The sequence below is a fragment of the Meleagris gallopavo genome, chromosome 7 (genome assembly GCF_000146605.3).
Source record: "Meleagris gallopavo isolate NT-WF06-2002-E0010 breed Aviagen turkey brand Nicholas breeding stock chromosome 7, Turkey_5.1, whole genome shotgun sequence".
Classification (NCBI taxonomy): Eukaryota; Metazoa; Chordata; class Aves; order Galliformes; family Phasianidae; genus Meleagris; species Meleagris gallopavo.
Genome location: NC_015017.2, coordinates 1,919,522 through 1,934,920, shown reverse-complemented (window position 1 = coordinate 1,934,920; position 15,399 = coordinate 1,919,522). Strand labels below are relative to the sequence as shown.

General features: G+C 40.2%; 1 protein-coding gene across 6 annotated transcripts in view; it reads right to left on the bottom strand.

Annotated features, from left to right (window-relative positions):
• The window catches only part of AGAP1 (ArfGAP with GTPase domain, ankyrin repeat and PH domain 1), a 290,613-nt gene that overhangs the window by 165,319 nt on the left and 109,895 nt on the right, over positions 1–15,399 (bottom strand). For all 6 annotated transcript variants that reach the window (XM_010713235.3, XM_010713236.3, XM_019616860.2 and 3 more), the window contains exon 7: positions 6,608–6,735. In XM_010713235.3, the coding sequence (XP_010711537.1) occupies positions 6,608–6,735 (128 nt within the window). The remainder of the gene's footprint in view (positions 1–6,607; positions 6,736–15,399) is intronic.

Sequence of the window (15,399 nt, the reverse complement as noted above, 5' to 3'; positions counted from 1 at the left end):
TTTCTATCCTATGTAAGAATTCTGTAGAATGTTACTTTTTTAATATTTTCTCATCCTACAGGATCATTTTATACTTATTGCATTGATGTGCAGTCTCATGGATTTTGAAATGATTTGCTTTCCAGGAATAAATCCTCAATTATAACATATTTTGGGCATTCTAGTTCAGCCAGATACAATGATCCCATACAGGTTTCTTCCATAAAGTCCTGCTGGCAATGTTTCCCTTCATACACACCAACTTCCACTTGGCTGCCAACAGTCTGAATAAAATTCTGATGCTGGTTCAAAATACACCATGTTTTCACTGGAGTCGAGCACTGAATTTAGGACACAAGGCAAATAAATGTAATTCACAGAATTTAGCATCCAAAGCCATAAAAATCAAGTTAGTGAACCTGAAGAACAATCTTGCTCATGACACACGAAACCCAACATGTATCAAATATAAACCCATCTGCTAACTGCAGACAAACTGGCCAAATCTGTGGCAGTCAAAACCAATCAAGTAAGTACTCTAAAGCCCATAGGGATGTTACACTCCTTAACATTACCTTTGCAATGAAGTTTCTTCACTAAGCTGCTCTCAAGACATGAGATACCTGAGAAATCAGTACAAGGGTCACTGTTCTGCATTTCGGCTTTAACCACAGTCTTGGTCAACCAGATGGACCTAGGTGGGAAAACTATCAGCCTCAGAACAAACATTTATCTTCCCCATTCAGCTATCTCGGCTGATGGCTTTACTTTTCTGCCTGTAGCAAGGCAGCACATTCACTCTCAAATGTGCCAGGCTTTTGGGTGTACATAATGCAACGTGATCTTTTTTTCCTGCTAGGGAAACACACAGCTTGATGGTGTCCAATGAACCTGTACATGTTGTTGCAGAAAAGCCTGAAAGTCTTTCATTTCATGGATATGTTATTTCGAGAATGCATCTTGCATGAATGGCCAACACTCCATTTACAGAATACCTCTAGCACCTAGACACATATAAATCTTTATCACCACGTGGACTGATGCTGTAAGAACCTCAAGGTCAAGGCAACAAGCACAAACTTAGCAGATATTTGTCACTACACCGTTACAAGACAAAAGCAACTCGGATGAATCTCACTCTGGTACCCATGTGCCCAATTTTGTCAGTTGAGTTACCTCACAGGTAAACACTGCCAACAGCGAGTACAAGACTTTAAAAACCTGTAATGAGATTCCTGATGATACCTTTAAAAAAAAAAAAAAAAATAGAACACTGTCCACAGTTCTGTGCTGAGAAAGGATCAAATCAATCCAAATGGCACACTTTCATGAATGTATGTTAGCTTTTACTTATTTCAGCCTCACCAGTAAACAAACCAGTGAGTTCACCTTGCATGCCAGACTTGCATTAGCAGAAGGTTGGACTTATCTCTGAGACATGGTCCTAAGCAGCCAATTACACAAAGGCTGCAAAATATTCACCTTATAACTTGCATAAATCTGGCCAAGTAATTCATAAAGCATACAGTAAAAACGTCAGGCAATACCAATGAATGACAGCAAAGGAAGAATAAAGTCGAACTTTTTCATCTTATCAAATTACCCAAAAGGAATGGAATCAATGTTATTCTGCTCTCCAGATATAACAGGACACCCACCAAGAAAAACCATCCCAACCACTGCTTGAGGAGAACACGAAGGCAGCAGGTACTACATCTAAAACAGATGAGATTGCTAGAGCTTCAGGGAGCCTAGAAGCAGTTGGAATAAAGCAAACCTTGATCAAAAGGAGAGATTCCATACTCTATGACAGAACACATTTGGTTTCTGCACCTTCTGTTCTTGCGGAAGAGGAAGGAAAAGTGCATTTCTGCAGAAATACAGAAAATTCCCTAGTCAGGACATATTTTCTCTGCACACTTGTGTACAGTGTTGCACTTGAAAGCCCCATTATCTCTATCTTTTATCTGACACTACAGGTAGGAGTCCAATTTATTCAAGGGATTTTGGTCATACGCAGGCACACATCCAAAGATGGATTGAAGATGAAACTGTTTAGTCCTTGCCTCAGCAAAAGCCAGAAAGCTTTGATTGTGTTGCCATGAAATACAAATTTCACACTGGATTTCAAACCTACACACAGATAACAAGTGCTGAGATTTCAGTACGTCTCACCCTCTGCACTAAGACCAAATATGGGAAAACAGTACAGTTTAACCTCATCCTTTGGGACATATTAGGACTTGTTAGTTAATCTAAGAAGCGTTTGCCTTTTCTTGTAATGAAAAGGCAGAGGAAAGATCAGATTTCTCCTGTCAGACCTATCGGACTGATAGAGCTCAAGACTGAGTACCAAGAGAACTTAAGACAGCTTGGCTAAAGTAAGCTGGCACATCCAAAAAAAGTTATCAGTGAAACTACCAATGACTTTCAATTAACAACACGTGACAACAGGCTTTAATACTGCAGTTGCAGCCACTGTTTTATTAACTAAAAGAAGATCAAGTCTGAGACTGAAATTTAAACTGACCTCAGAAAGGAAGAGAGAAAAACAGATTTTACAAAAACTAATAAGAATATGAATATGGTCTTGCAAGGACAAAGAAAGGAAGAAAAACTGAAATGAACTGAAATGTAACATCCTAATCCTGCAGAGCACACTTCCCTGTACGTGTGCTCTGTGCATGTGAATGAAGGGGAATACACATACTTACAAATACATAAAACATTTATTTTAAACGAACATAAGAGATTACTTAATCTTGCACATACAAAACATTATGATGTATGCTGCAATGGCACTAACTGCAATTTGCACTTCTCTATTTGATTGTACAAATTACAACAAAACATTTCTCCCAAGTGATCCCCACTGTAAATAAGATAATGGTGCCCTGTTATTTACTACTTACCACAATCAGGTCTCACATACAGTAAAATAATGGACAATTAAGTAGACTGCACTTTTCTTGTAATAGTTTAATTTATGTATTTAGACTGTTGCTGTAAAAAACTTTTTGGAAGCCTAATGTAAGCCATAAGTAATGCATCTTTATGAGATTGCAGCAGGTTGCAAGCTCATATGCTAGCCACGTCTGAGCTGCAGTTTAGCAGTATGTATATAATACCCCATACCTTTCAGAGATGTAATGCTGATCTCCTGGGAATGCCACACTGCTGACCAAAAAGCAGTGTGCATGAATACTCTACATGAATAATGACACTGGGGGGGTGACTACAAGACAACACTCAATTCTCAGGCAATATTCTTAAATTCAGAGCATGGAGAGTGTGGCATTCAAGGCCCCTTTCTGTCATGTACTATAGGCATGTGTGGAAGAGTGCTGGTACACATGGCAAGGACATCTTGTCATTTCAGATCTCTCCCAGAGAACTTAAACAGGCAAAGTCCATGAAATAGAGAAAGGTATCATGTAATTTTCAGATGTTTTATCAATAAAGTAAACTATGCAAAAGGTATACAGACACGTCTTTGGGTAACTACTCAACGGGTTATCAGATATAGGGTCACTTCACATGACAGTTTCTGATACACCTTGATCTTTGGTAGAATACACCAAAGACTAAGTGTCTTCAATAAATAGCAGCTCTTCCTTGCCTTATAACTCAATCTAGTTCTTGAAGTGTTCAGAAAGACTAGAATATGAAAAATTGTGAGTGATATCCTTGAATTTGGGAAAAGAAATATTTTGCATGAATTCTGTACTGCCCTAAAAGCCAATGAATGGCTGTGAATTGCTTGCACTTACTGACCCTGGCTATCAAAGGCTTGCAGGTAAAACCCTCACCTTGACAATATGAAAAAAAAGCTAGAGGAAACCAAAAGCAGTACCAAGGGAAGAAGCAGAATTTTGTCACTGGGATAGGAAGCATCTCACATTCCCTGGGACAGCAGTCTGGAAGTACGTATGTACCCAAGCATAGGCATACCTAAGAGTATTTTCTGGCCAAAAATGTGACCTAGATGCTCACCAACTAGGACTACTAACATAAGTGTAGATACATATCAAAACACACAAGCTTTTCACAGTTTGAAAACAGAAACTACTCTGTGTAGAAGTCCTTGCATGAATTAAGCTTTAGAACTTACCCCAAGATATGCTAAGGGCTAGCCTGGGTATAGTGACACTGTACTCTTTCTCCTCTGAAGGTTAAGCTCTTGAACACAGAAACATCTTGAGTCTGAAGAAGTTGGATTGCCAAAGTAATCCAACCAGAGAAGGAAAATCATCTGCAGTGATCTGTGTAACCACTAATTGTGAAGATCTTAACTCCTGTGGAGAACACAGGTGACAGTGCCTTCTAAAGACAGCATTTCTGGGAAACCTCACTGAAACATCATCATGTCCAAAGAGATGTTCTAAAGAACACAAGTCAATCCTCTTGTGAGGATCAGAGATGGTAAATTCTCCCCAAAATCACCTAGAACTTCGAACTGCATTTGTAATATTCTTTTAAGTCTAGAGTAGGGACTTACTCTAAACAAGGTCCTACTGCCATTAAGTGCTGCATCAAGACAATAGGACATGAAACAGGTTTACGGTCCAAGGCATGACACAGTCTCAGAAGACAGGCATCTCTGGGCACAGCTGCAATTACTTCTGTTAATTATGTCAGCCAACAAATGTGGTAAAGAACATTATTTCAAGATTATAGTAACAGATTTTAGGGATCCCTATCATATAAGCTACCTTGATTTTCCCCAAAGTTATCTTGATTTTCCCAAACAGTTCTTATTCCTGGCAAGAAGTTTGTTCTGTAGGTAGAATACTTGTCTAGAATTTGGTATTTGCTGCTACTGTCCAAACTGTCCTTGAGTGGGAAACTGTTAAGAATAGAGATACTTCATGTTCTTAACCAAATAGGCTTTATCAACAAGAAGATCAATCACAACTGTTCTAAGAAAACACAGTACAGAGATGTATTTGGCCAAAATTGGGTTGTAAAAAGTATCACCTATCCTCTCGTAGGATGCCTTGGAAAACTATACGACAATCAGCAGAGGAAAAGAGGTCCTGATCAGATCCACGAATAAGATCACAACTGGAAATTGTGCCATTCAAACACGTTGTAACACATTTCCATTACAGCAACTTTCCTCTTCAACCACTGTACAGGATGGGTCTCAGTACCAAAGTTCTGTACAGCATAATTCATCTTGGTCTAAAAGTATGAGCTTATAGAACTGTCTGGAGGAACTGGATCAGGAGAAAAGCATTTTACACAGTGGGCTACTCCCAAGTGCTAAGGGAAACGACCTGGTCAGAAACTGGCTGAATGTCATATACATCAAGAAACTGAAGAAGTTCTTCCATATGAGAAACTTATTTCACCATGAAGTGCTACAGTTCTTCAGAAGAGTCACAATCTGAGGCTGGTTCTTGGGCTGAACATGGCGCTGCAAAGAACTCTACAGCTAAACTGGCATCCACACCTGCAGAGTTAACTCGATAGTGGAGGCTTCCATTAGGATACAAAAGGAGAAGAAGAGAATCAGAAACTTCATCCAGTGGCACAAATTTTATAAGTGTACTTCTAAAAGACACTGACATGTCAAATGAGAGAAAAAAATTCTCTCTCACAAAGATAGCGCAATTCTTCACTATACTGGTTTTGCTAAAAAGCAGAAGGGTTGATAGAACAAAATGTGAAACGGTTTGCTCAAGACTATGTAACCTTAGAAGACATTACTGGCATTTAAGACCTAAATATCTGCCAGGAGAGATGGTGAAAAGCAGGACAGCAGGCCACAGTTTTGGTCATACACCTGAGGGGCCAGTAAGGTGGCCTATAAATCTAACTATCAAGAGTGAAAGAGCACAGCGGGAAACAGTTGTTCTGTCTGCAGAAGTCCTGTATATGAACACTGGAGCTTGAATTTATCCACTCTGTGAATATACACAGATTATTAGTTGTCAGTAGGAAAAGACACTGAGGGAAGATATCACAGCAGAAATACAGAAGTCAGTATTAATGCACGTAGGTAAAAATTGTGCACATTCAAAAATTTTAGTATAAGCCAAGTGTTTCCAAAAACACAGTCCCTTGGCTTCAAGGCCAGCATGTTTTCCTGCCATAAATAAAGGCAGCTTTTCATTTCTTTTCCTCTATCTATCATCTCATTAGTGATATACACTTCCAGGCAATTAGGTGGAATCATTTCAACTGAGCATCAACAGAGACAGGCAATTACAACTGCACACAGTGGTAACAAAATTAAAATTCTAGTGCTAAGCACTCAGATACACCAGGTACTACTGCTCATACTACTGAATGAGACCAATAACCACAAACATTGTGAGGTGATTTTAAAAAGCCATACAGCAAATCCTGCTACTGTGACAACTGGTCTGCTCAGAGCAGCAGGCTGCTGGGCATAATCAGTACCATGAAAAGTGGTTTAAAGCCAAAGTAAGTCACCACCACACTTATGTGAAACAAAGTAAAGACAATTAAAAATACTGCTTTAAACTACAGATCACTGATACCTTTCAAGAAGTACCAACTACTTATATCAAGCAGGAAAATGAGCAGTGACATTACACACACTAGATGAAAAGCAATCTATTGGCTTATTTTTAAGACAAGCACTGATTTTTGGCTGTACCTGGCTGATATGTACAGCAGAAACCTGGGCAGAACACACAGATGAGTGACTTGGAGAGTTTGGTAGGGATTTGCAGGGTCCAATTGAGAGCTGCTGTTTCTTCCTCGTTGCAACGATCTTCTGAGCAACTAAAAAACAAAACATACAGGCAGATAAGCTACAGACAACACTGAAAAATATGGCAAGTCAAAAATATGCAGAACATACAAAAGACAAAACAGGGTACAGCATAATTTTTCCCATTGTTGAAGGCTGCTTCAAAAACTGAGCACAATGCATCCAATGAGGATGACAGACGCTCCACGGGAGCCAAGAGCTCTGTTCTCCACGTGGATAAAATTGTCCCAGCCCACCAGATAAGCACCACTAAACCAGTAAGATTGAAACAGAAGGGGAAAATTCAGGTGTGCAAGTTACAAAAAATACTTCCAGGAATTCACCCAAAATAGCCAGATGCACAGCAACAAAATATAACGGGCTATTGGCGGGGAAGTTCAACCTCTGCAGTCATATCACCAACATCTGCCTCTGACATCATGGGCCAAGGTAATAAAATAGGAGGCACTACTTTCAGAGTAGCCTCTCCATTTACAAAAAAAAGCTATTATTGTGATTTCTAGTTCATGTAATTATTGTCATTAATATCTCCATCTACAAGTTAGCAGACTGGTTAAATATATAGGTATATATATAAGTATATTATATGTATATATATAAAAGGAAACAGCCCATTTGAAACAGAGCAGCATCCACACATCTCCTGCAATTTTTCCATTTTAAAAAGTCACACCATTTCATATACTACAGAATTTCAGTATGCTGGAGTCTACTGAAACTTCAATTTATACTAGGCACAGCTTAATTTTAAACCAGATACAGAAATTAACACAGACCCCAACTTTCAAACTCCAGTGAGCATACAAACTCATGCTGGATCACTACTTATTCCTTCCTCCGAAAATCAAGAAACTGCACTGACACTCTGCAACAGTCACTTGCTTTGTCTCTGCCAAACCAGGTCAGCAAGGCAGAACTGCAATGATTATTGGCATCTACTTAACAAGTCGCATAGAAACTTGTTGTGATTAAACTAGCAGTATTCAATCTGTATTATTCAGAGAACATAAAAAGATAATTATGTAAATTCCTCAATACAGTGCAAAACAGGCAGATACTGTTTAGCAGAGTAAGCATACAATTCCTCCTCAAATGCAATTTTAATAACAAACTGGCCTATGGCTTATGTTCTTCATGCAAATGAATGATGGCACGACCATGATTTAGTGAGAATATATTGTATAAAAAATGGCTTGCATATAAGAAGAAGCAGCTTCATTACTTACATTCCACCTCCAATAGGCCCCTTATCATCCTGAAAGGATGGTATCAATTAATTTATTTTCCCCTGCCATATTGATCATAACCTTCTTCAGCTAATCATGTTTAAATTACAGAGGAATATCGTAGCACTCTGTCATTTCAGAACCATTGGTTTATCGATCTGGACTCTAGAAAGCCATATATTAAAATATTTTAAGCCACATTAGTGAATGTAGAGAGCAAACCTAAGGTCAGACTTTAACATACGTGAACGGATTTGTCTTCATCATGTTGTAAAGACCCAAATTAAGACCAAAACTGAATTAAAATCACACTACCTTCTCAGCAATATTCTTCCACTCTCCACGGGCAGGGTAATTGGTCAAGGAAAACATTTATTTCTTTCCTTGAGTCTGAATGTAGGCATTTGCAGCATTACATTAACTAACATCATGCAGTCCTGCCCGAACATCTCTCCAGGAACATTCCCAAGGCAGTCTGAACTTACCTACTCAAATGGATTACTTGAATACTAGCTGAAGCACTACAAAAGCAGACACGATTTTATTAGCACATTTCAGTGCCATTTGCACAGAAATGCACAGACTTTGACTGCCAAGGGGTGTTCCTGCTTCTTGGAGGAGGTGAGAACAGGAGGAGGATGGGATGTTCAGCTGCGGTGCTCAAACTGCAAGTGTTGTAAGCACAACCACAAAGGACAAGCTCAACAGCCAAGCCAAGATTTGTAATAAAGCAAAACGTCCATATAAATATGCATGTAGCTAGGAACGTGAAGGGTGACCCACAAGGTAGCTGGAAATTCTACTCCAAAGATAACAGCAGCACCAAGGGTAAATGATCCTGCCAACTGCAAAAATGGTAAAATTACAGCAGATCTAATGTTACCTTCTTAAAATTGGGTTTCAAACTTTAAAAGAGACCATTCTTATCCTCAAATTTCACAGCCTTTCCCTCAGTCAGAAAGATGACATACCCCCTAATGGAACTCCCCATCTGAGCTGCCAAACCTTCCCAATTCCTCCTCCATTTCGGCAACGAGCCCCACCAGAGCACGATCCTTCCTGCCTCTCCCCCTCCTTCATTAGGCGACCTGCTCTCCTTTCAGACACCAAGCAGTTTTCGCTTCTTTCATTGCAGTCATGGAGCTGTCACTCCATAATTAGACTGCATTCAATATTCAAGTGCTCGGGGCTACTTGCCCTTGGATATTAAGGGGATTCGAGCTTCTGAAGTGCCTAAAGGAGTACGGTGACCCTTCAAAGTTTGCGACATATGAAAGATGTGACTGATCATCTGCGGGGCAATCGCTGGACTGTCAAAAGACCCACTGTGCTCTTTCTAAAGCTACCTTGAGAGAAGAGATGAAACCAAAATCTTGCCTATCAGAAGTCAATAAAAGGGGTTCAGCATATCTCTCCTCAGCAGTGCTGCTGCAAAATCACATTTTCTACACCTTCTATTCCAGAGAAAAAAGCCCCGAAATACACAAAACTTAAAATGGCTGGCAGTAAAAACCCCACGGACCTGCTAACTCCTGCTGCTGAGATCTTCAGACGCAGTAGTTAGGGAGGAAAAATACACAGTTAAATGGTTGTGTAGCAAAAGAAAAATACACCATAATTGTAACACCAGAGACCAGCTATACTTCTTGTTCAGCCCCCAAGCCTGTTTCTGTTATTACGTCTCTGTCATGTCTCAAAGCAACAACTCGTTAACCACTCTGCGTCAGGAAAAATCCTTAAACCAGCACATCCAGGTTCACACTGGAGTTACGAGCATCTCTGTCAAAGTCTTCCTAGATCAGCATGAATACTGCTTTCCCAACAGCAGCAGCAACAACAGAACAGTTCAGACAACTGAGCGGCTGTGTGGGACCTCTGTGACAAACACATATCAGTAAGTTCTGTTCTTCAGTTATGCCTCTTGTAATCTGTGGTACATGCAAATCCTTCAGTATTTCTGTTAATAAAAGCTAGCCAGTGTATTTCATTTGCCAATTTAAGACCACTTAGAGTCAAAAGCTTTAGATTAATACGTGTTTGAAATTGAAGCATCAGTCCAGAGAAAGCTATGCAAGCAAAGTAAGCGCTGTTCTATAAAGTGAACAAAGAAAGGAAAGCAGAAATACTTCAGTCCTGGAGATATCGGGTGTCATCTCATCCAAAAGATTATTCCATGCTTCTGAATTTAGTATAAATATGTTTGCTCAGTATGCTTCTAGAACAAATGAATGCCAACTTAATCTGCGTGGCAAGTACAGAAATAATCAAGTAAGAGACAAATATTTTAGCTATTCTAGAAAAAAAAAACCCACGAACTGCATTCTCTCTGCTTTCACATTCAAACCAACAGAGATTTTTACTATGAGCCATCTACATGAAGGTATAAAGCAGATACGACTTGTTTCCAAAGTTAGGAACTCTTCTGAAAATAAATGGAGATATGCGAAGAATATTCAGAGTTATAAACCAGGCATATTTACTTTTAGCAAGTATTTGGTCTTTGGGGAAGATTGATGTCTCTTTGTTGTACATGCAAATTTAATTTCACAAACTAGAATAACGAGAAAATACATTTTGCTTTAAGGTCTCATTAATCAAAAGCATGTGAAATTCCTCATCTGGAAGACGAATAAAATGTGCACGTTGGGATACTAAGCTCTTCACTTGAATGTCTCTTCTTCCCCGCCTGACCCAGCTCACCACAACAAAACCAATCTCCCACCCCCTGCCACTTTCATCTTCATACTTTTTGTTAAGCAAACTGCTGTTTGCATGCGGCTCCCACTAACTTGATTCCCTCTGGATTGGAAGCAAAGCAAAGCAAAGCAGGAAGGTTTGGTGGTCTAGCAGCCTCGCAGCGTTTGCTTGCCCTTGCAGTGCTTCCCATGGCTCGACAGATCTGTATGCAAACCACCATGGTTCCTTCACAGACCCATTCAGTTAACTGTTGGCAGTGAAAACCTGCGCCGATTTCCACAGATGACAAACAAAGCTTTCCTGTTCCCCTCTCAGCAGTACGGAGGAAGATGGGCTGCCTTTCTCCAAGTCTGAACGTGCTCGAGGTGGGGATATCAGGTCAACCCACTCCCTGAAACCAAGAACAAGGCTTCCCTAATGAACCAACTCCTCATTGTGTGCAATTTCAGAGCTAATCACCATTAGAAATGCTGTTGCCAGAGTAACTGATCTGACAGAGTTGTCTTTCAGCGGTTCAAAGGGCTGTTCATATGTCAACTTCTGGTGCAGAAGCATCAGGCTGCTTTGGCAGGGGCAGCTGGGTCTCTAAAATCTCATTAGCGCAGCTTCATTCAAGCCTATACTCTGACAAGAAAGTCAGAGGCCTGAGGGGAAAACACTCTTTCCAAGAAGTTTGAGGCGTAAGGTAAGGTCGTCTCATCCGGATCCACCTTCCCAAACCTAAAATCCAAAGGTACCTCAGTGCTGTACAACGGGTTCATTTAGGGAAATTTCATCTTGCCTGAGAAATGCTTTCCCTGTTTTTCAGGCATGTCCTGGAAAACGTCCAGAGTGACCAACAACTTCATCACTGCTCTCCTTCCCCAAAGGCGATGAATAGGGTTACCGCTGCGCCTTTTACACTGCTTTTCACTAAGGAGCACTTCAAATAATGGAAGGCCATACAATCCCTCTGAAATTTGGTGATACTTCTCATTTATTACTGCTAAGAGAGCAGCATGGCTTTAAAGGAGATGAAAACAGCCTTCTCGAATTACCACTAATTTAAATAAAAATTGGTTTCCCATAAAATCACATCCAAGACTACTTATTTTTCACTGCATCTGAGTAAGAGAAAACACTGGATTCAGTTAAGACCTGAACAGTGCAAATGACGTGCACTAAATTTTGTTCCACTTACAGAAAAACTAGCTTTCAGCTCATGGATGAGTGAAAAACAACAGAAGAGACAAAAATCACCAATGCTTTTTTTTTAAACTACTGGGAAAAACCAAGTTTACACAAAGATTACCTCCATCTTAATGCAATCCCTCCCCTGCATGCACACATTCACGGATCACCACAGTGCCTTGACAGAAAGTCTCTGCTCAGTTCACATCACCCACTAACCATTTGTAGTCTCATCTCATTGGCTTCATCCTGTTACCAAAACCTTGCCACGTAAGCCCAGCACACTGCTGTAACTGAAACATCAACAAACTCGCATTTCATCAGATGAACAAAAATGATCTGCTTCTGCTGATTGTTTCACAAGAAAAACTCTGCTTGAGCAAAGCATGCTGTGCGAAGTTAAGGTACCCAGCAGCATACCTACTTAGAGTGCTGTATTTTAGCTTAATATTTCATGTTTTTAATAACTGTCTTCAATAAAAACAAATTTATTCCACAATAACAGGACAGCAATAATACTGTAAGAGCAAGCACTAACCACAAATGCTTTTCAATGGGAAGCATTAACGTAAGCATCCACTTTTAAAGCCGTTGGGACTGTTATTGTAAAGTCATTCAATTACGGGCTAGGTAACTTTCAGAATTCTTTTACAAGGAGAGCTTGGCACATCATGTACCAGCTGTAGCAAAGAAACAAAAGTATTGGTTTCCTAAACTATTTCGGAGTTAACGTAACAATTATGCAAGTTATTTACTGAATAAAAGCAAACAACCCAGGTGCAAGACCTTTCATTCAGATTTGCTGAACCAGGAGTCACTCCTGGGCCTACTGCTCAGCCTGTCTAGGTCTCTCTGGATGACATCCCATCCCTCAGACATGCTGACCTCACCCCTCAACTTGGGTTTGCTAAGGGCGCACTCGATCCCACTGCCAAAGTCACTGATAAAGATACTAAAGAGCATCGACTTCTGGGGGACACACTTGTCACCGATCTCCATCCAGACATGGAGCCACTGATCACCGCTTTCTGGGTACAATCTCACAACCAGTTCCTCGTCCATTGAACAGTCCACCCATCAAATCCACATCTTTCCAATTTGGAGAGAAGGATGTTGTAGGGGACCACGTCAAAGGCCTTACTGAAGTCCAGGTAGATGGCCTCAATGGTCTTCCCTTGTCCTCTAATGCAGTTATGCCATCACAAAAGGCCGCTAGTTTGGTCAGGCAGGTCATGCCCTTGATGAAGCCACGCTGGTTATCCCACATCATCTCTCTCTCTTCCATGTGCCTTAGCATGGCTTCCAGAAGGATCTACTCCCTGATCCTGAAGTGAAGCTGGCAGGTCAGTAGCTCCCTGGGACATCCTTTTTATCTTAAAAACACATGCAACATGGCCTTTTTTCCGGTCACCAGGTATTTCACCTGACTGCCATGACTTTTCAAACATCACTGAGCATGTCTGGCCACCCACATCAACTATGGGTGTGCTCACCTGTCTAGTACCAAAGCCATAAGATAAAGCACAGTGGTCTGCATTTTCCAAGAAACTTCAGTCACAGTAATTCCAACTGCTGGTATAGCTCAAAAGCCAGTACCTCAGCACCCTACAGAGCTCTACATCTAAACTCATCCTTCGCACCCCAACCATAAGAAATCATGCAGTAAGGAGCTAGAAAACGAGGTGGAACTGAGCAAGGCTCTTTAGAAATGACACAAACATAGGGAAACAGCACAAGTCAAAAGCTTTACTGCATATATTACACTGGCTCACAGACTCACAAAATGGCAAGGGTTGGAAGGGACCCCAAGGATCATGAATCTCCAAACCCCCTGCCACATGCAGGGCCACCAACCTCCACATTTAATACTAGACCAGGCCTCCGAGGGCCCCATCCAACCTGGCCTTGAACACCTCCAGGGATGCACGGGGCATCCACAACCTCTCTGGGCAGCTGTTCCAGCACCTTACCACTCTCTATGTAAAGAACTTCTCAAGAGATCTTAAAGTTGTAACTTATTACACACAAACACAACTCTCTCATCCTATTAAATTGATCTTATAACTGGAGATTCAAATAGTTTTCAAGAACTACAGGGCTATTTCATAATGCAAGTTAAAAGGATGCATACCTACACCCACATGAATTCTAAACTATGAAACACTGTTTCAGTTATAATTAAGTTCCACTATAATGAGTGAGCTCAGTGCTAATTTTTATGCAATATTTTAAATCAAATTCCCATTAAAATAAATATAAAATTGCAATTTAATGCTACCTTTGATATTTTTGTGATACTTTCACTGAAATTCACGTTTCCACTTCAGCTCTCAGAGTAACCGCTCTTGTTTTATCAGGAATAAAAACACAGTCACCTAAATAAGGCTCAGCATTTAATCTCTCTAATCAATACCAATGCATACATTTTTATTTACATAGGTAACTATGATTCACACTGCATCTCTCTTATTCCTAACTTTGATGCAAATCTCTGTCTCTCAAGATTAGGTAAGCAAATATGCCAATAAATCTGCTAGACAATCTGGAAAGCATCTGGCATCTAAGGAAATTAAAAAATAAACTTAAGTTTTACTCACTACACAAACTGTGTTGCAAGCAGAAGCATATGGCTTGAAGATTTATTAAGGCAAACACAAATACGACCTTTTGCCTTAAATTTTTTGCTTTCAAAGTTAAATATATCGTTACTAAGACGGCTTCTAAACTCTCAGACGAAACAACACCTCACCAGAATCAATGCCACCAATCCAAACTGAGATATAAAGCCATATGCTCCATACCAAAGGCTAATGACTTTATTTGCTTTGTGGCTGTTATGCACATTCAGCTGTCAAAGTCAGCAGTCCAGAGCACAGGCATCATGCAGCACCTAGCATCAATCTCACAAAACATGCCTTTGCACTTTGCCCCCCGCACCCCTTGGCACTTTAATCATTTGCTAACTGTTACAATAAGGTTGTATTAAAAATTTAAACTGCCCTACTTAACGCAATTTACCTTCAAAGGTCCATTTCCAGAGAATGAATTCAAATGATATAAATGTCGAACACTCGATCAGATTTATTGCGCCGAAGAATATTTCTCTTGATACAGATCTGACGAGTGAAGGCTAATGGCTTTAGTTTTATTACTTTCTAAGCACATAATGGGAAAATTTAGACATTTTCACAAGACCAAGCTTGGGCAAGAAGGGTACATTTACAAAGTGACAGCACAGAAGCACACTGTGCCATCTCTTTAGAGACGACCGGCTCAACGGCATCGTTAATAGAGATTAACACTTACTATTTATCCAGATGTTGCTTGCCCAGCAGTTAAGGCTGTGAGCCTCTCTGCTGACCAGAGGGTCCATCGGCCTGTGACACTACTGACTGCAGCCACATCTCCATACTGAGTTACGGCCAAAAGGCATGATCCCATAGAGGATATATTTTGGGAAAAGACAACTGATTTCAAGTTCAGATTGTAAAATAAGGAACAAATAATACTTCTATATGTGCAAATTAATCAGTTCCTACAGGCAGCTAAGTTATCTAAGCACTGACAAACTGTTACAAAAAA